The sequence below is a fragment of the Hibiscus syriacus genome, unplaced genomic scaffold, assembly GCF_006381635.1.
Source record: "Hibiscus syriacus cultivar Baekdansim isolate YM2019G1 unplaced genomic scaffold, ASM638163v2 tig00013680_pilon, whole genome shotgun sequence".
NCBI lineage: Eukaryota > Viridiplantae > Streptophyta > Magnoliopsida > Malvales > Malvaceae > Hibiscus > Hibiscus syriacus.
The window spans coordinates 172,048-192,795 of NW_024062306.1; the positions used below are offsets into that span (position 1 = coordinate 172,048).

Below are 20,748 nucleotides of genomic sequence, written 5' to 3' on the forward strand. Positions count from 1 at the left end.
CATATAGTCATATCGTTAACATTTATATAAAATATTATTACTAGATTAGTCATACTTACAAATTTTTATTTCTAAATATAATTAAAGAATACATAAGTTTTTGTATCAATACACATATCTAATCATACTTCAAACAATTCTAAGAAGTATTAGTAAACTCTTGTATATCGTATAATAAGCTAGTATATAAAATGATATTTAAAAATTATTTGAAATATGATTATATTTGCGTATTGATACAACTTACGATGTTTCCTAGATATATTTAGATACAAAATTTGTAAGTCTCGACTAGTTCAGTCATGATATTTTGTACAAGTGTTGATAATATGATTATGTATTACATGTATATATTATGAATAATATATATTTTAAAGTATTTTAATTTTTTTAATAATTCATCATTTATTATTTTATTATTTATGATATATATTTGATTTTTTAATTTTTAATAGTATTTGTAGTATTTTTAATATAAATTTACTTTTTTTTTCAGTAATTTAATTTTTATTTTGAGTATTTTAGTATTTATTGTTTTTGAATATTTTATGTTTTAAATTTAAAATAATTTTTATTTTCAAAAAATTAAATAAGCTCTTGAACTTTTAAAAAAACCAATTTAGTCCTCAAACAAGATCAAAAAACTAATTTAACTTATTTGTTATGTCATTTGCCGCATCTTCAATTATCATGATTCGTGAAATTAACACTGTGAATTACCATGTTAGTATCGTAAAAGTCAACGATAGAATGACCACATTAAGAATAAAATTAATTTGAGGACCATATTATTTTAAAAAAAATACAATAGCCTCAAACGCCTTTTTACCTACTATTACTACTAATAAAAACTATAATAATAATAAATTTATCATTATCGTATGATGAATTAATTATTTTAATATTTGTAAAGTATTTTAGATGGAAATTATTAATTAGTTAATTACCAATAAATTTTTATTGAATAAACACATTCGCGAGATGAAATGTTAATGTGACATTATTAGATATGACGTCAATATGGTTAAAAAATAATAAATTTATTAGGAAACAATTTAAATTGAGGACAACATTTAAGTGAGAAAATAAATAATGGCCAAATTAATATTATCATTATCAATAAAAAATCTAATTATGTGTCTTGTCTTGTTATTTAGATTACGCTGATAAGCTTTATGGTAATTAGTTAGTAGATGAAGGTGAAGGGAGCTAAACTATTTAGGAAAGTGGTGAACAGTGTGCCGCCATCCCCACTAGCTTTGACCAAAACTGGCCTCCAAAGGTGAATCCTACTCTCTTTTCTACGTTCAAACTTGCTTTTAAGCTTCCCAGAAACTCCCCAAGGGAGCCTTTGTGAGTCGTGACCATCTTCTCTTCTTCTCCTCCGCCATATATCAATACCCACCTCTCTCTTCAAACAACTTCCTCTCCTTATGGCTTCTTCTTACACTACCCTTGATTCCTCCGCCAATTCCAACGCCTTCAGTTTCTCAGGTCACCCCTTCATGACTACCTCTTTCTCTGATCTCCTCGCTTCCGGCGCCGCCTCCAACGATAATACTTCTTCCAACGAGGCCAAGCGTGGTGGCGGATTGTCCTTGTCCGATCGGATTGCTGAGAGAACCGGCTTAGGTGTCCCTAAGTTTAAGTCTCTTCCTCCTCCTTCACTACCTATCTCTCCTCCTCAGGTGTCTCCTTCTTCTTACTTTGCTATCCCCCCCGGACTCAGCCCCGCCGAGCTCTTGGACTCTCCTGTTCTGTTGAACGCTTCAAACGTAAGAATCTTTGCATCAGAAATGATATTATAAAGCTTTCCTTTTTTGCATTATCTGATTGGAGTTATAAAGCTGTTTTGATTGATGGGTGTTTCTTATTTTTACAGATTCTGCCATCTCCAACCACTGGAACTTTTCCACCTCAAGCTTTCTTCAATTGGAAACCCAGTTCTGGAAATAACCAGCGGAACGTCAAACGGGAAGACAATAACTACGATTTCTCTTTCCAAACTCAGCCAAGACCAGCCACCGATTCTTCAACCACGTTTCAATCCTCAACCAACGCGATTCAAACAGTAAGTAAATCCTTCTTCAAAGCAATTCAAGTCCATTTTTTTCTTTTCAGAAGAACATTTTTCATTGAATTTATTGATTCAGGCACAACAGCAAGCATGGAGTTTCAAAGAATCCGCCAAGGAAAACGATTTTTCCTCGGGGAAGAACATGGTAAAATCCGAGTACAATCAGATGCAGAGCTTCTCCCCTGAGATTGCCAACATTCAAAGCAGCTCCCAAAGCTTCCAATCGGATTACGGAAATTACCAGAAGCAATCCCAGTCAATCAGAGGGAACCGGAAATCCGATGATGGATACAATTGGAGGAAATATGGACAAAAGCAAGTGAAAGGAAGCGAGAATCCAAGAAGTTACTACAAGTGCACGTACCCCAATTGCCCAACGAAGAAGAAAGTTGAGCGGTCCTTAGACGGGCAGATAACCGAGATAGTTTACAAGGGTAGCCACAACCATCCTAAGCCTCAGTTGACGAGGCGATCATCGGCTTCTTCGTCTTCCATTGCTATTCAGACTTCGAGTGCAGCTAGCTCCGAGATTCAGGAGCATTCACTTATAACTTATGGCAGTGGACACATGGATTCTGTTACAACAACTGAGAATTCTTCTGTATCAGTTGGGGATGATGATTTTGAGGGTTCCCAGAAGAGTAAATCCGGAGGAAACGAGTTCGATGAAGACGAGCCTGAGGCTAAAAGATGGTATGTTTGTATTTCATATTGTAAATTCTTGTCTTCCTGCTTGGTACTGATATTAATTTTTTTTGTTTCTGCTGAACTAACATTGATATTACTTGTTGTTTCCAGGAGGAATGAAGGTGAAAATGAAGGAATTTCAGCACCTGGGAGTAGAACAGTGAGGGAACCAAGAGTTGTAGTTCAAACAACCAGTGACATTGATATTTTGGATGATGGATATAGATGGAGAAAATATGGGCAAAAAGTGGTCAAAGGAAACCCGAATCCAAGGTAATTTTCTGCTTCATTTAAGTGACAATTGTTCTAAGGATGTCCCAGTGTTTTCATGCCTTGAAAAATGGGTTCTGTCTCTCTGTCTGTCTTTCAAGAATATAAGGTGTAGCTTTAAACTTTCTTCACTCTTCAATGGGGAATGCTTTAAAGTTATTTGTTTCTTTATTGGTTTCGGTGTTCTAAGTTTTGACCGGCAATGCCTACAGGAGCTACTACAAGTGCACACATCCAGGATGTCCGGTGAGAAAGCATGTGGAGAGAGCCTCACATGATCTTAGGGCAGTGATCACAACCTATGAAGGGAAGCATAACCATGACGTTCCCGCAGCTCGCGGCAGCGGCAACCATTCGGTCAATAGACCATTACCCGACAACAACAATGGGGCATTGGCAATAAGGCCATCACCTGTTAACAATCCGATGAGCAACAACCCTCTTCGTGGTTTGAGGGCATCGGAAGGTGAATCGCCCTTCATGCTGGAGATGTTGCAGGGAGCCGGAAACTTCGGGTTCTCGGGATTCGGAAATTCGGGAGGGTCTCTGATGAATCAGCAACATGATGTAAACAAGATGTTCTCCAGAACCAAGGAAGAACCGAGAGACGAAGCGTTCATCGAGTCATTGCTGTACTGAAATTAGTCCAAAAAAGCATATGAATAAGAAGCTCAGGTTCATTTAATTTATTACATTCTGTTTGTTTGTTTGTTGTATATTCCACGATTTGATTTAGGATGGTGTAAAAGTATACGATTTTTTCATTTGTTTTGAGGCCACTCTGCCTTGGGGCTGGACATGAACATGATGATTTCCCTTTTTTTTTCTTGTATCATCACATGGCGGTGATCCATTTTGCTCTTTAATTTGTTAAAATGGTACGTCATGATATCATAGTTGAACCGTCATGAGTTACATAAGCAAGATTTGAATTAAGAGGTTTGAACGGGTCAAAAATGTAGAGCTGTGGATATTTTAGTCAAGGTCAACTTGCAATTACGGGCAGATTACAGATGGATGGTTCCGTCTCGAATGAATCTAGACATTCGAGAAAGGGCAAGGTAAGGACTTACATAACTCAAATAAAAATGGGGTAAATTTCGTATTTAGTCACTCGTCTATTTTTATAATTTTGATTGTCATTCAATTATTTTTTTAATAATATTAAACAGTAAGTTTTGATTTTGTATTGATCGTCTATCATTGAAAAAATAATGATGATTTAATATATTATAATAAAATAATACTAAATTATCATTAAAAAAATTAAAAAAAATTATTATATCAATAATTAATTTAATGATAAATGATTAAAAATAATTAAAATATAACGTTAAATATAATTTTAAAAAATAATTTAATGATCGAACGAATAGAAGAATGACTAAGTTCATAATTTACCCGTAAAAACAGGAGTGGTGGGACATTTCCGTGGTGCACACGGTGCTGCATTTAAAGAAAAATTTCAAGTGGGCCCTCGTTTTCCTAATAACAACAAACAGTCAGATCCAGGTCCGCATTGACGCGGCCATCTAATATCTATCTACATTCACATCTGCTGTTCCTTAATAATCCCATCATTAAGCTTTGTTAATTATATTAATTAATCATGCGGCTGCCTTTGTTTTGGTTGCTTATTAATTAATCATTGTCAAATAGTTAATGCGGGGTGAGATCCCAACCATTCCCAATTTTCAAGGTTTAAGAAAGCACAGACAGACTATGAAAAAGCAATCACCATTAGAACACCACAAGCTCTCCGGATGTGTACGTCTGAACTGTGAAAGATTTGTCCCAAGTGAATTATTGGCTAATTTATAACAATAATATTCATTTCAAATACAATTATGAAAATAGCATGTAAATAATATTAATTCTAAAAACACTGTTAATTATAAAACTATTTTAAGCTGATCACGTCTTTTTCCTACGTGGAAAGGTGTATCAAAACATTACTTTTTGATTGGTTGGTGAAAGAAGATATGAATTAATGTTCGTGTCTCCCATTTTAACTTTTATTTAATAAAATTTTCACATTATTCTAATTCATTTAAATAAATTAGTTTATATAAGTCTTATTTAAATAATTAATTGTAAAATAATTGATACTAAATTAATTTGTTTTCATAAGTACTAATGTTTGATAAATATTTGAAAGGATTATGTTATACAAAATAAAAAATATGATTTTTTATATTAGAATGGTTGAGTTGGTATTTATAATGAAAGAAAAAAAAATATTAATCATCCCACTCACAAATGCTCTATCTAAATAGGTCTATGTGAATCGATTTCATAGTGATTGTCATTGGTTACATGTCGAATCTCTTCATATTAGGCATTCTTCAACATGATCATCATTATCATCATCACTAATAATTTGCTCATTATCACCATGTACTAACATGACAAATTGGTTCATTGATGCACCCGAATCATACATTGATGGATGATAATTGTGAAGAATAATGATTGTAGAGATATCTTATCAACAATCACATTGTTAAATGGAATCAACAAAAATTTGAGGAATGACGTCGTTGAATAGGAGGTTAGTAATTGATATTGTTGTGGCAGATGATCCACAAACATGTAGAATTCGTCTGGCATGATAGTACTTGTGTATACAATTTTGCATTGAACTCAATGAGATTGAAATATACTACATCAACGGGATCGATGACAATGATTGTATAGACCGTGGGGTTTGGATAGTACAAACGAGGAAGAGTCGAAAGGATTTCTCTTCTCTAGTTAACGAGGGGAGGGGATGGTATTGCATCGATGAACGATTTTTCCTTTTAGTGATGAATCACTTGGGCTCGATCCGTCTTAGATAATTGACACCTATTGCCATAAGTCATAAACCACGACATATAATCTTCTAAAAGTATCATATCAAGACTTAGAATTAGTTATTGATAGGGTATAAGGGTCTCTCGTGAGCCCACATTACTAATCATTCTATGTACTACTGGTCCCAATCCGTGTTTGATTTATCTTATCTGTCGATTTCGTGCATTTTGTCCAAGTCCATAATTGGTCCATAAAACATATTGTGCGTATAGCTAAGTGGTTATGCTTTAGCTTTTGTTTCCAAAGGATCATATTTCAATTCCCTCCAATTGCAAAATTTTAACCATTTTATTATCAATATTGTGTCGTTTTGGTGTGTCTACAATGTCGACAATCGTCATGTTCCATTAGTTATTTAATGATTGGTATAATGAAACGAGAATAAAAGTTCAGTGCAATAATTTAAAAAAAATGAAAGCTCAATGACATACATGATTTAATGCTTAAAGTTCAGTGGTATCTGATATATTTTACCAAAAAATATCATTTTTATTTGATAAAATAAATTGTTAATTGAAAAAAATATAGGGAACAATTATATTATTTATTTCAAATTAAATCAAGTATTTTATCTGAAATCTAAATATAATCCAATTTTATTTCTCGCAAAATTCAGCCAAACTGGAATTGGGTAAAATGACCATCCGAATTGAAGTTTGATCAGGGCTATGTCTCGCGTAATAGATGGATAGGTCCGGATCACGGCCCAACAACAACAACATGTTCACGTTTGCATCATTAACTGTAAACAAATAGCAGAACTCTTGTTTAACATGGATTTCAGGGGTACAAACCAAGTGACTTGAGTAATAAAAGAATTATTGTTGTTTCTTAAGGTTCTAGATTCAAGTATTATGAATGTTAGGGGTGTAAACATTCAATATTAAATGATTGAAAGTTATATTTAAACAGATATTACCTTGTATTTACTTCATATTAATAATAATTTAAAAAAAAACATAGATTTCACTTTAAATAATTTGCATCCGGTAATTATATTATTCTCTTTTCATTGTAATATAAAATCCTTAATACAGAGAAAATCTGCCTACTTCTCTCCCTCGGGAATTGGTGACCAAAGCTTGCACACGGCCCGATTATGGAACCTGTCCATCTAAACATTTTATTTTTCTAATCATGAAATTGGATTAATGTGTTTGACGAATCAACCAATGAAATTATAAAGGGATTTTCCAGCTTGTTTTTTGCAATTATTACTATTTGCATTGTTTTTTTTACAATACAGATCATGCGGTTATTTAATTATTTTTCAGAATCAGTATTTTTATACAAGGATTTAAGCTTGTCGTCTTCCCAGCACAACACCTAGCTCCTCCTCCTCCAACCAATCAAGATCCAAAAGCAACAATATCATATGATTTTTTTATTTGGTTCAACTAATTGATTTAAGTTAGATATAAAATTTAACCAATATTTAAAATAACAAAATGATTAATTCTCAACTAATTATGCTCATCGTGCTTGTGCAATAAAAGAATATATAAAACGAAATCAATCCTATAATTATGGACACCAATTGAATTAATTATGATGCGAAGTCAATCCAATATTTATTACACCTTTTTTGCAAAATGAAATCCAAACAACTGTACAAGGTTAAAGATTTGTAAATGATTAATTAATAAAATGATTTGTAAATGATTGAAAAGCAGTGTTGAATTTGATAAAACGAATCCGCCACTATTACACGCTGACCCGATAAATATTAGGTCATTAAAAGTAGATTATATTCACAAAATGTACATTCCGTCACCAGAAAAAAGTCGTTAGTCCTCGGAGATTCTAGCGAGATGAGGCCGCCATACTCGTTCACGACTGTTTCGACGATCTCTGTGACTGCGGCCGTAACGCTTCGTTTCTGAAACACCGGCGTTTAGTAGGGAACGATTATCGGAATCGGAAGCATCATTTTGGTCGCATTTTTTGCTCTCGGTGAAAGACTTTTTATGGCGTAAGTGCCTCTTTTTCTTCTCGTCAGTCGGTAACGAAGATTTGGGGATCAAAAAGTAAATGCCGCCTCTTTTGAGGTGCGATTCAGGAGATATGATCAAAATTTTGCGTGCAACACCTTGAGAGTTCGGTTCCTTTAAGATATGATTAGGGTTGGCGTCGAGGATCTCGGCGGCGGTTACCGGCCGCGTGATTTCTTCGACGTGGCCGTTTAAATGGACTATACGGATGAGGTCTAGAACTCCACAAGGAAGAACACAAGCCAAACAACACCGTAAACTATTGCCCATCTCTCAACTTTTCAGAATTCTCATCTTTCTTCCTCGGCCATTTTTCTTTCTTTATATACACACCAGCAGCCGTACTCATATGCACTGGAGGCTAAAAATATACTATATTTTAATTATTATTCAAGATTACGAAACTGTCCTGCTCATAAACCTAAATATATATATTATATACACGTATAAAAGATTAGGTTTTAATCAATAAATAATTAGTTTTATATTTAGAGTAATTTTTTTATATATACAAAGTGCATTGAATCTTAAACCATGAATATATTGATTTTTAAAATTGTATATCTAAATTTCAAATTTTAAACCCTAAATAAGGTATTTGCCATCAATAAAATAAATAAATTTGTATGAATTAAATTTTATATAATTTATCTGTTAGATAACTTTTCATTTATTAATGTATTATAATTTTATAAATGATGTGATGTGCTAAAAAAGATTAATTATTTATTTAAAATTTTACTTATTTGAATTTATTTTTGTATGTAGTTCATAACATTGCGTAAATTTAATATTGACTTTGTATCAAATATAAACATTTAATTATTTATATTAATACTTGAAATTACATTGTTCTTAATGTTGCCCATGTATTGTAAGTGTCTTGTAGGGTTGAGTAAAACTCGTCTCGACTCGAAAAAATTTCAAGTTCAAATTGAGTTGTAAAATACAACTTGAATAACTCAAAATTTTTAATAATTAGTATATTGATTTCAAGTTTGAGTCGAAGTATGAGTTGAGTCCCTCGACTTTGTATAGTATATGTAAATTACATATGAAAAATACGAAAATATATATATGTATTATATATGGTTATAAAATAACATTTAAATTTGAATAAAATAATTTCATAATATTGTAAATATTTACAATTAAATTTAAATAAAAAATTTGACTCGACTCGACTTGAAAAAATAACTTGAAATTTTTTACTTAACTCGACTCGATCGAACGCTTACTCCTAGTGCCTTGTACATGAAATTATGTTAAGACGCCGTTGAGCTGTAAGTGCCTTGTACATGAAATTAGGTTTTGTGATTGGGAAAGCAAAGCGATTTTTGTTCACCACTTAAAATATGTTGCTTAGCTTGAATTGCTTTGAGACGTATGGCCGCTGACGTTATAGATAAGCCATGGCGATCTAAATATTATCCGCACATGCTATGCCTAATATATTTAAAATAAATAAAGAGTTTGCATTTTAGAGTTAAAAAGAAATATCAAATGTAGAACTAATTTGCCTTTGAGTTTTAATTTGTTTCCTACTTAGGTAGTGTGCTATTGAATTCATCGACGAATAGTTGAAGTATAACGGTGAAACAGTGATTAGAGGCCGTCGTGGATGATTTACTCCTTCTATCTCACTAAATGTGTCTCTTTTGATTTTTAAAATTGTCTCATTTAAAATGTGCTGTTAGAAAAGTCGACAAACAATAACACTTATATTTTCTTTTTTACCATTGTATGTAACACTCTTTTAACCCTATCAAAATAAATCTATCAAACTTATCAATCACTTTTTAAGGATAATTTTATCATTTTCTTTGGTTAAATATATCTTCTAAAATTATATACATAATAAATATAAGATACAAATTATGAAACGGAGGGAGTATTCTTTTGAAGTGGGCTGAGATTCATTAATAGTGATGGTTTAAACTCCTATATGAGTGCCTTGATGTGGATGGAGGAAGAAAGGATATAATGGTTCTCGGATCTCTATTTGAGGAAAAGGAAGAAAATTCTTTTTTGTTGAGAGAGAAGGTAAATTACCCTTTTACCCTTAAATTTATAGGATGATTATTGAGAGTGATTGATGGAAGCCCGGATTAGTCTCACAAATGTTATTTAATATTTATTTATTTATTAGTGAAGTAATAATCATCTCTCAAGAGCATTATATAATTACACGATGAATTTGGAACAATGAATCTGAGATACTATTGGTGTTAGTAAAAATTCTAATGGGATTGCGGCGACGAATGGTTCACTTCTTTTTATTTGGATAGAAGGAAAACTGCTCAATTCTTATGCCGTTCTGACATTAAAGTATCTGTTGAAAGATTTTGAAAAATCAAGATGATCGACCAAGTGTTTTAACAATTTAGAAACAATTGTTTTATTGACTTTGTATTGTACAAAGAATATCTCAGTGCGATAAAAAAAATTAAATAGATGTCTCAAAGGTGAGCGATTACAATATAACTAAGGGTATTTTTACTTTGTATAAACAAAAATGTTAATAATTATCTTATATATTACACCGAAAATAATATTAAACAAACAAAATTCAATCATTTTTAGTATAGTTCTTATTAATTATTCTAAATTTCCAGAAACCAAATTAACTTAATATTCATGATCTGAACGAATATTCTAAATTACTTTTTCCGCAGCTTACATTATCAACAACAACACAAAATGACAAAAAAAAAAAAAAGAGGCTAACTACTTATAACTAAAACAAAGAAAATAGGAAGAGTTTGACCAAAAGGGTTTCTTAGGAAAGTAAAGAATAATAAGTTTTGTATTATACATTGAATCTTAAAGAAAAGTATATTGTGAATTAAGAAGTAATAATGGTAAGATTAAAGGCAAAGGATAGATGGCGTATGTAGGCCTGTAAATGAACTGAACGTTCAGTGAATCGTTCATGAACCGTGCGGCAGGAAGTTCGTTTATGTTCGTTTATTTATTAAATGAACGAATATGAACAAGATTTTGCGTTCGTTTAATTAAATGAACGAACATGAACAAATGTCTCGTTCCTTCATTTACGTTCGTGAACGTTCGATTATATGTTCGTTCATTTATGTTCGAACAGAGGACAAGTTGAATATGTTATGAAGATTATCAAAGTTGTTTGGATTTCAAGAAGATTGTTTTGTTGAATAAATTAATTTTAAGATTTTATTATGTTCATATAGCTTATTTATGATTTATGTATGTTTTTGTCGTATTCGAACAAATTATCTCTAAAGTTACAGGTTATATGAATGAATTTTAAGTTGTTATTCTTGTTGTTTACTTTTTTCACATTCATTTGTTGTGTTCGAATAAGTTTTTTTTGTGTTTGTGTTGTTCGTTTATGTTCGTTCGTTCGTGTTCGTTTATGTTTGTTTATTTATTAAATGAACGAACATGAACAAGCTATATTTCTTAATGAACGAACATGAACAAAAAAAAATTTGTTCGTTTATTTATTAAATGAACAAACATAAACATACCTGCGTTCGTGTGCGTTTGGTTCGTTTACAGGCTTAGGGGTATGGAACGAATTGGGCCATCATCACTTATAGCTAATATAGGAAGGAAACAACATTAATCTGTTTTAAAGAAATTTAGGTTTAATGTAAAAATAATTGATTAAATTATACTTAAATTAATTTTAGATATATAAAGTATTTTTTTTTAAAATAAGTGTATGTTATTTTTGGCGTTGTACTTTTAGGTGTTTAGACAATGACGAACATTAAAAAAAATCATTATCCGACATGTTTCACTATTATATTTTTAAAAAATAATATTATTTAAAATATATTTTTGGGTAATCTATGTCAAATACCACTAACCTTTATGCTCGGGATCGAAAATGCCACTGACGTTTCAATTTTGCCAATTTTAGCACAGACGTTAATGTTTCACTTCAATTTTTTCACTCCGCTGTTAATCTGTTAACGGCACGATGACATGGCATGGACGGGCCGTGACGACGATGACATGGACGGTTTATTAAAACGATGTAGTCTTGCCAATGACTATTTGTATTCCTAAAACGATGTAGTTTTATAGTTTTGTGTTTTATTATTCCCGAAACCCATTAAACAATTCATTAGTATTCCATTTTTTTTAAAACTTTGCGTTGGTTTCCCAAATACAACCCATCAGATGAATGAACCAAAAGTTTTCGTGCATTTCGTTCATTTGTATTCCAAAAGAGTCTAAAAATTCTCTCTGACTGAAAAAAGATTTCATTCATTTCATCTATGACTGCAAAAGCAAAATGGAGAAACGATTCTTGCGATCGAAAGGAATGGCGAGCATGAAATACGGTAATGGCGTTTGAAAAGCCACTGACATTTTTTTTAGTTTTTTTGAAATACTTTTAGGTTTTTTTTATAAAAACACTCTATCTCTAACTATTTGTTGTTTTCTTCGTTAATTATGTAACTTAAATATGGTTTTATTTCTGTTTTTGTATTCCAAAGAGTCTAAAAGAACTGACAGTGTTATGACTTTTATTTCTGTTTTTGAAATATGGTTTTATTTCTGTTGTTGATTTCCCACATGATTTTTATTCTGTTGCATATGACTGTATTGAACGAATAGTTGTTGTATTCCAAAAGAATTGACAGTGTTTTATGTTGGTGCATATCAATGTAATTATTTGTTGTATTCCAAAAGAGTCTAAAATATGATTGTTGTTGCCTTCCCATATGATTTTTATTCTGTTGCATATGACTGTATTGAACGAATAGTTGTTGTATTCCAAAAGAATTGACAGTGTTTTATGCTGGTGCATATCAATGTAATTATTTGTTGTATTCCAAAAGAGTCTAAAATATGATTGTTGTTGCCTTCCCATATGATTTTTATGTCGGTTCCTATGACTGTATTGAATGAATAGTTTATCCATATAAATGTATATTGGTGGATGTTGGCTATTTTTAAATCTTTTTATGGTCGGTGGTTGTTGCATCAAATTTGCTGCATGTATGATTAATTGTTCTAAAGTTGTCATCAATGGTGGTCCCAAATTTTAGTTTTTTACAAGTCATATGCTTGCCCATCTATTGGTTTTGTGTACTTGTTTGCTATCAGTGTTGTAAAAGTAGTGTAAGGGGACCACCAGTATTGTAAAGTAAATTTTTAATGCTGACTGATTTTAATGCATTTTTACAGGTAGGGAATCTGAATATTTCACAATTGTTATGCACCATGGTGGCTTTATGGTAAATTCATCTGCTTTTAAATACACTGGAAAGGAGGTAAGTTTTATTGGTATGTGCCATGTGGACAATATGTCAATGCTTGAAATGTATGATATTGTGGAAGAGTTAGGTTATTCTGGTTTGTGGCATTTGTTTTGGAAACAGTCTAGGTATAAATTTACTGTTAAGCCATTAAGAACATATTGTGATATCATTAGCATGTTAGAAGATATGCCCAGGAATAGGCACATTCATTTGTACTTAGAAGAAAATGAAGCAAACTTCTCGAACGAAACCATTGAAACTAGATATCAGAATGCAATTGAAACTCATAAAACTGTTATAACTGAAATGCATGAAACTCATGAAACTTATGAAACATTCATGATTGAGTTAAACTCTGAAGAAGATACAAAATATGTTGCTGATGACATTGATTCTTCTGTAAGTGATTTTGAATACAGTGAAAATGATGTGAGTGAAGAAGAGGGGTCAACACATGAGGTACATGTGAGAGTAGATTTTGAAAGAGATTTTAATGGGTTAAACAATATAGATGAGGGAAATATTAATGCATCTTTGAATAATGAAAATGAAACTGATGGAGTAGAGTCATTGCATACTGAAAATGAATCTGATTCTGAGTCTGACTCTGATGGTCGAGGAAAATATAGATGTCCTAAGTTTAACGATGAAACTGATATGGAAAACCCACAGTTTAAAGTTGGAATGATTTTTGGTGATAAGTTGAAGTTCAAAGAGGCTGTAAGGCAGTATGGGATTAAGAATAGGGTTGATGTCAGATTCAAAAGAATTGACAGTGTTAGGGTGCATGTTGTTTGCAAAGAAGGGTGTTCGTGGTATATTTGGGCATCAAAGGTTGATCGAAAAGATGAAACAAACACCTCATGGCAGATTAAGTCTTATATAGAAGATCATAATTGTTTGTTGGGTTTTAAAAATAAAAATGCAACCTATAAGTGGATGGCTACAACATATCTTGAAAAATTTAGGGCTAATCCTCAGTACCCAATTACAGCTTTAAGACAGGATGTATTAAAAGATCATGTGTATAAAGTGTCATTGAGTAAATGCTTGAGAGCTAAGCACTTAGCTATTGATATGGTCCTTGGGAGTCGCAAGGGTCAAGACTCAAAGATATATGATTATCTTGGAGAATTGAGGTCTTCTAATCCTGGAAGCACAACCATTCTAAAATTGGATAATAGGGTGTTTGAAAGAATGCACATATGTTTACAAGCATGCAAAGAAGGTTTCAAAGGTTGTAGACCTATAATTAGCATCGATGGTTGTCACCTTAAGGGCTATAATGGAGGTACTCTTTTGGCTGCTGTTGGTATTGATGGTAATGACAACATCTATCCAATTGCTTATGATGTTGTTGAGATTGAAAATGAATCATCTTGGACTTGGTTTCTTTTACTGTTGGCAACTAATTTTGAGATTGAAACCTCCCATAATATCACATTTATGTCAAACAAGCAAAAAGTAATTTTGATTTACCCTTTATTCTGGTCTGTTATGAACAATTTTTCTAATACTTTGCGTCTTGTTTATTTGGGACTCGTTGAGGCAATAATGCATGCTTTACCTAATGCTGAGCATAGGACTTGTGTGAGACATTTGTACTCCAACTTTAAGAATAATGCTCAATTCAAAGGAAAGAACCTAAAGCATGCACTGTGGAAGGAAGCTAGAGCTACCTACAAAAAAGAGTTTGAAGATGCAATGGATGAACTAAAAGCATTATCAAAACCAGCCTTTGATTGGTTGCATGCAAAAGACCCTGCCCAATGGTCTAAATCTCATTTCTCCCCAAGGAGTAAATCAGACATGCTTCTCAGCAATTTGTTGGAGTGTTTTAACAAGGTAAAATGAATAAAATTATTTAAATATGAATATATTACAATATGATTCTAAGCTATTTTTTTGGTTCTGTTACAAGATGACTGGAAGCTCGCGATAAACCAATTTTGACTTTAATGGAGATGATTAGGACCAAGATAATGGAAAATATTGCCAAGAAAAAGGAAGTTGCAAACAAGTACACTGGAAGTTTGTGTCCAAGAATCCAAAAGAAAATTGAACTTGCAATTCAACAGTCCACTAGGTATTTTTAAACTATTAATTCTTACTGATGTGTATGTACTGTTAAGTTTGTTTCCAATTATAACTTTAAGTTATTTATTCATGATTCATTTTTATGTGTAGGTGTTGGCCTACACACGCAGGAGGTGAAAAATATCAAGTGTCTGCTGGACCATCTAACCAACATGTTATTGATTTAGAAAATCATTCCTGCTCATGTAGGAAGTGAGATCTCACTGGTTTGTATCAAGTGTCTTATGTTACAATATTGTTCTCATTTGCTTTATTAATTTAACCACTTTTATTTCTTTCATTGATAGGAATCCCATGCATACATGTTGTTTCTGTAATGGTGTTAAATAATCAAAGGCCTGAAGCTTATGTTCACAACTCTTATTTTGTAACCACTCAGCGAGAAATTTATAGTCACTTCATTCAACCCATGAGAGGCCCACTCAGTGGCTAACTGACACCACTTGTGAACCAATTATACCACTAACAATTAGAAGACCACCAGGAAGACCTAAAAAAAAGATGAGAAAAGAAACGAATAAGCCTATAAATTCTCGTGCTACAATGAGCAAGAAAAGTCTGATGATGTATTGCTCCAAGTGTAGTCAATCATGACACAACCAAATGTCATGCAAAGGGATAGTTGGAGGCAACATGCCACCTAGGCGACCTAATTCCAACTCAACAAGGGAAACCAACGAAAGAAGGGTTGAATCAAGGCACATCTAGAGAAAACTGCATGTATATATTTCTTATTCTTTTTTAACCTTATATCACAATTACAATTATGTTTTGAGATTTTAGTACACTTATGACTACAGGTTAGGAGAAGAACTACAACAACGATTACACTATCATCAAAGGCTACAACATCACAAGCACCATCATCATCACAAGCTGAGCCTATATTTATCTTTATTCCTACTCCAGGCCACACATTTTATCCAACCAACCACCAAACAGAAAATGTAATGACAGTTAGATGGATGTCACCCTCACAAGAAGATGTGACTGCCAACCAACAATTAATCCAGTTAAGCACTATAACCCAGACTTCCCAAGAAGACTGTCGAACTATTTTTGCAAAACGACCAAGGATATTATAGGTTTTTATTCTCCAACTTTATATGGATGATTTCAGAACTTAGAAACTTGGGTTGATATTTTGGATTGAATACTTAAGTTTATGAAGTATGTCTTTTGAACACATGTGTTTATTCACATTGATATTTTGTCTCATATTTTGCTGGGTTTTATACATTGATACTGTTTTAACTTAAGTGCTTATGTGCACTTTATGTTTTTGTACACATCTGTTGATTATCAACCACAACTCTAATTGAATGAAATTTATTTTATTTATCATTCATGTTTGACATTTTAAAGATAAAAAAATGGTAAGAATCAAAGCACCAAATCACCAAGTTTTTTAAACAAGCAAAGCTCAGCAGTTAATTTTACAAAACCATCTAACAAGCACCATCATTTTTAACAAGCACTAACCCGTTAATCCTAAAATTTTCACCCTCAATTTTTCGTCCCATTACAAACCAAAAGTACTATCATCACAAATTCCACCCTAAACTTTTATCTTCATCATTTTTGTTTTATGTACTAACCTAATACAAACCCTAAAATAAAAAAACACTCCAAACAATTCTCTCATTCCTCCTCCTAATTTCAGTTGCTTTGATTTTCTTCAATAATCCCACAGGAACAACGCGTGCTCGTGGAGTCATTGGAGGGTCAAACCAGTAGAAAAATTGACAACTATGTAGAACCAAACTCCCATAGTTTTTGCAGTAAAAAAATCTTCTCCCGGGATTTTCATTGGACCATGATGTCCTCAGTTGAGCCGAATATCCACACCCACAGACTGGATATGCAAGAGATTGCTCCATTATTCTGCTTCTTCCACTGGCGAACTTCTTCATTCTTCCTATTTCTTCTACTGCCGAAAATAAGAGGAGAAAGAAAGCAAATAAGGTAATTTAGGGTTAAATTAGGTATTTATATCACACAAAATACCAATCAAATGCCAACAACAATCCTATGTGGACTAAAAAACTTAAATAAATCGTTCATGTCATCGCCGTCACGGTCTGTCCATGTCATGTCATCATGTCGTTAACGGATTAACAGCGGAGTGGCAAAATTGAAGTGAAACATAAACGTTCGTGCTAAAATTGGCAAAATTGAAACGTTAGCGGCATTTTCGATCCCGAGCATAAAGGTTAGTGGTATTTGACATAAATTACCCTATATTTTTTATAACAAATTCTCCCAGGCCTGTCTCTTTTCCTCCTTCATCCCCCTTTCCCGTCCTCTTTTTCCCACACGCCCTAAAAATTATAATAAATTCTAGGGCTTCTAGGCACCCCCATAGTTCCTTTGTGTGTGATGTTATTTCTATCTCCCAATGCAATTGGATTATTGAGATTTTAAATTTAGGATTAGAGATTTAGGGGTGTATTTAGGGGTTTAGGGTAATATTAAGGGTAATGACCAATCAATGGTTGACCACCGACGAGTAGGTGATCTTTCGATGACGGATATCGTGGCCAATGATGTTGAATAATGGCTGGAAATGAGTTTGAAATTAAGTATTTTAAGATTTTGGATTATTTTAATTATTTTAAATAAATTTGGATTATTTGGATCATTAAAAAAATTTGAGATTCTTGGTAGTATTGATCTTGATAATTAATCGGGGCTTAGGATAGAGCACCTAAGAGGCCTCGTATGGCATCACAGGGTGTTACTACTCTTTTGCATGAGATCAAGGTGAAGAAAAGGGATCAGGTGGACAAAGCAAAAAAGGTGAGCGATGGAGTTGCCTGCTGTGACAAGAGGTTCTTCCTCAGCCTCTTGTTTATGATAATTTATTTTTGGAATGTTATTAGTCAGATCCTTTGTAGGAACTACCCGTAATAACGAACTTGCAAAATGGATATGTTTATCATAAAGAGAATCGTTGTTCCTGACCCTGCTTCACCTTAATTGTCATAGAGGATTAAATAATCTTCTTAAGTAATATAGGGTTGTTCACATGAAAATGATATTGGTGTGGATTTTTTTTTCATGTTGAAGACTAGAGTTAAGGAGAGTAAAGCTTCTAGGATCATTGAAAGTAAATTTGCGGATTGAAACTTCTGTTGTAATTACAGTCATCTTTTGAACGATAGGATTTGGGTTGTGTGGAATAAAGGGTTGGATTTTTGGTATGTTTTTTGGTTTTTTATCAGTTTGTTTCCATTAAGGGCACCTATGATGGTCATGATTTGATTATCTCTATTGTGTATAGTAGCAATAAGGGAGTTGATAGGAGGATTTTATGGTAGCATTTATGATCCTTAGACAGTAGTGTGAGTTCTCTTCCTTGGATTGTAAGTGGTGATTTAAACATTTTCCTGGATCTTACTAAGAGTTTTAATTTTGCCTATGGGGGTTGGTTAATGTTGACATTAGGGATTTTCAAGAATGTGTGGACGACTTGAGATTAATGAATCATCCTTTCTATGGTCTTAAATTTACTTGGTCCAATAAACAAAGTGTGAATTTTCTTGCTAGGAAGTTGGATAAAGTGTTTATTAACTCTTGTTGGTCATGTGTGTTTCTTGAATCTTTTATACAATTCTTAGCCCCTGAGACTTCAGATCAACCCTGCAGTGTTTTGGCTTTCTAAGGAGGTTCCTGCCAATAAGCCGAAGTCGTTCAAGTTTTTTAATTTTTGGACCATACACCCTTATTTTTTTCAGATATTGTTTAGGAATCTTGACAACCACCAGTTCAAGGTAACCTTATGCAAGTCTTGTTTCTTAAATTTCAAAGGCTTAAAGGCAGTTTGAAAACTCTGAACATGACTCATTTCAATGATATCTCCATGAAGGTTAAGTAACATAGGGATGAATCAAAAAAGTTACAGCTTCTCAACCTGACTAGTGGTTGTGAGGCTACTATTGAGAGTGATGTTAAATTGCAGCAAGAACTTAAGGATTTGGAGGATGATGAGACTCTCTTTTTATAAGCAGAAGGTTAAGGTGAGGTGGCTCCAAGATGGAGACCAAAGCTCCAAAATTTTCATTCCATCGTTGCTACTAAAAACAAGAAGAGTATTATTATAGTTCTTATGGATGAGTATGAGAAGAGGCTAGAATCTTTTGAAAGTATGGCTAATGAGGCTGTTGATTTTTTTACTAAATAGATTAGCTCCAGGGATCCGAATATTAGGGGTTGTGATGTGAGTTGTTGAGGGATATCATTCAATATTCTTTGTCACCTAATGCAAGCGGTGTCATGACAAGGGTAGTGTCTGATGAAGAAATTAAGGCTATCGTTTTTGGGCAAGGAAATGAAAAGGCCTTGGGCCTTGATGGGTATACATCTTTTTCTTTAAAGTTGTCTGGGAGGTGGCAGGTATGGATTTTGTTGTAGCTATTAGGTAGTTTTTTATTCTCTTCTATGTTGCATGCTTTCAATACTATTGTAATTATCTTGATTCCCAAGGTCCCTAATCCCATGATGGTTAAAGATTTTAGGCCACTTTTCTGCTTCTCAATGGTGTATAAGGTTATCACTAGGATTTTGATTTATAGATTATCTAATTTCTTCTACGGCATGGTCTCTTGGAATCAAAATACTTTTGTAAAGGGGAGAAATATTGTGAAAAACACTCTTCTTGCCCAGGATTTAGTGAAGGGGTATACTAGGAAGAACTTATCCCCTAGATATACTCTTAAGATTAATCTCTAAAAAGAATTTGACTCGCTGTGTTGAAGGTTTGTTCAAAGTGTTTTTGGAGGCTTTAGGACAGTCTGTGAAGTTCATTGGTTAGATTAGTGTGTGCTTCACTATCTCTAGATTTTCTGTCTTTTAATGATAGCCTAATGGGGTTCTTCAACGGGGCCTAGGGTGTTCGGTATGGGGATATTCTCTCCCCATATATATGTTTTTTCTTTTCAGGAATATTCTTTCTCACCTTGTGGACTTAGTAGCTACTAATGGTATTTTTTAGTTCCATCCGAGGTGCAAAAGGGTTAACTTGACCATCTTTGCTTTATTGATGACCTGTTAATTTTTTTGTAAAGGTTTGATGGAGTCGGTCATTGGTGTTCGAAGTGTTCTAGACCAGTTTTATGAAATGTCTGCATTAGGCTTAATGCTGTCAAATGTGAACTTTATGTCTGTTAGATACATGAGGTTCCTTTGGTGACTCAAAAGCTCACCAAAAGGGACTGTCTCAATCTCATTAAAAGGATTGTGGCCAGGTTGAGGCAGTGGGCAGACATGCATCTCAGTTATGCTGGAAGGCTACAGCTAATCAATTTTTTCTTTCTTAGCATGACTAACTATTGTTGCAAACAATCAGTGCTTCCTCAAGGGGTCGTTAGGAGGTGGAACAGTTGTGTGCTCGATTTTTCTGGAAAGGATATGATATTCCAGCTATTGGTTCTCATGTGAATTGGGGGCAGATATGTTGCTTGAAGTTTGAAAGAGGCTTAGGGCTTAGGGATCTTCGATCATGGAATAAGGCATG

General features: G+C 33.2%; 2 protein-coding genes across 2 annotated transcripts; one reads left to right on the top strand and one right to left on the bottom strand.

The window, feature by feature from the left end:
- Window positions 1-1,418: 1,418 nt before the first annotated feature.
- Window positions 1,419-3,676, top strand: LOC120206307 (WRKY transcription factor WRKY24-like). The gene is made up of 5 exons (XM_039205996.1): window positions 1,419-1,775; window positions 1,883-2,071; window positions 2,154-2,770; window positions 2,876-3,037; window positions 3,247-3,676. Exons 1-5 carry the CDS (start codon window positions 1,434-1,436, stop codon window positions 3,671-3,673), a joined length of 1,737 nt encoding a protein of 578 aa, XP_039061927.1. The 5' UTR covers window positions 1,419-1,433; the 3' UTR covers window positions 3,674-3,676.
- Window positions 3,677-7,677: 4,001 nt separating this feature from the next.
- Window positions 7,678-8,151, bottom strand: LOC120206285. The gene has a single exon (XM_039205983.1). It carries the CDS (start codon window positions 8,149-8,151, stop codon window positions 7,678-7,680), a length of 474 nt encoding a protein of 157 aa, XP_039061914.1.
- Window positions 8,152-20,748: the final 12,597 nt, after the last annotated feature.

Bases quoted from the DNA above. Each gene is read 5' to 3' on its own strand.
- LOC120206307 (XM_039205996.1), top strand. From the start codon at position 1,434: ATGGCTTCTTCTTACACTACCCTTGATTCCTCCGCCAATTCCAACGCC. The intron at 2,771-2,875 runs GTATGTTTGTAT...TGTTGTTTCCAG, and splicing joins GAGCCTGAGGCTAAAAGATG to GAGGAATGAAGGTGAAAATG. The intron at 3,038-3,246 runs GTAATTTTCTGC...CAATGCCTACAG, and splicing joins AAAGGAAACCCGAATCCAAG to GAGCTACTACAAGTGCACAC.
- LOC120206285 (XM_039205983.1), bottom strand. From the start codon at position 8,151: ATGGGCAATAGTTTACGGTGTTGTTTGGCTTGTGTTCTTCCTTGTGGA.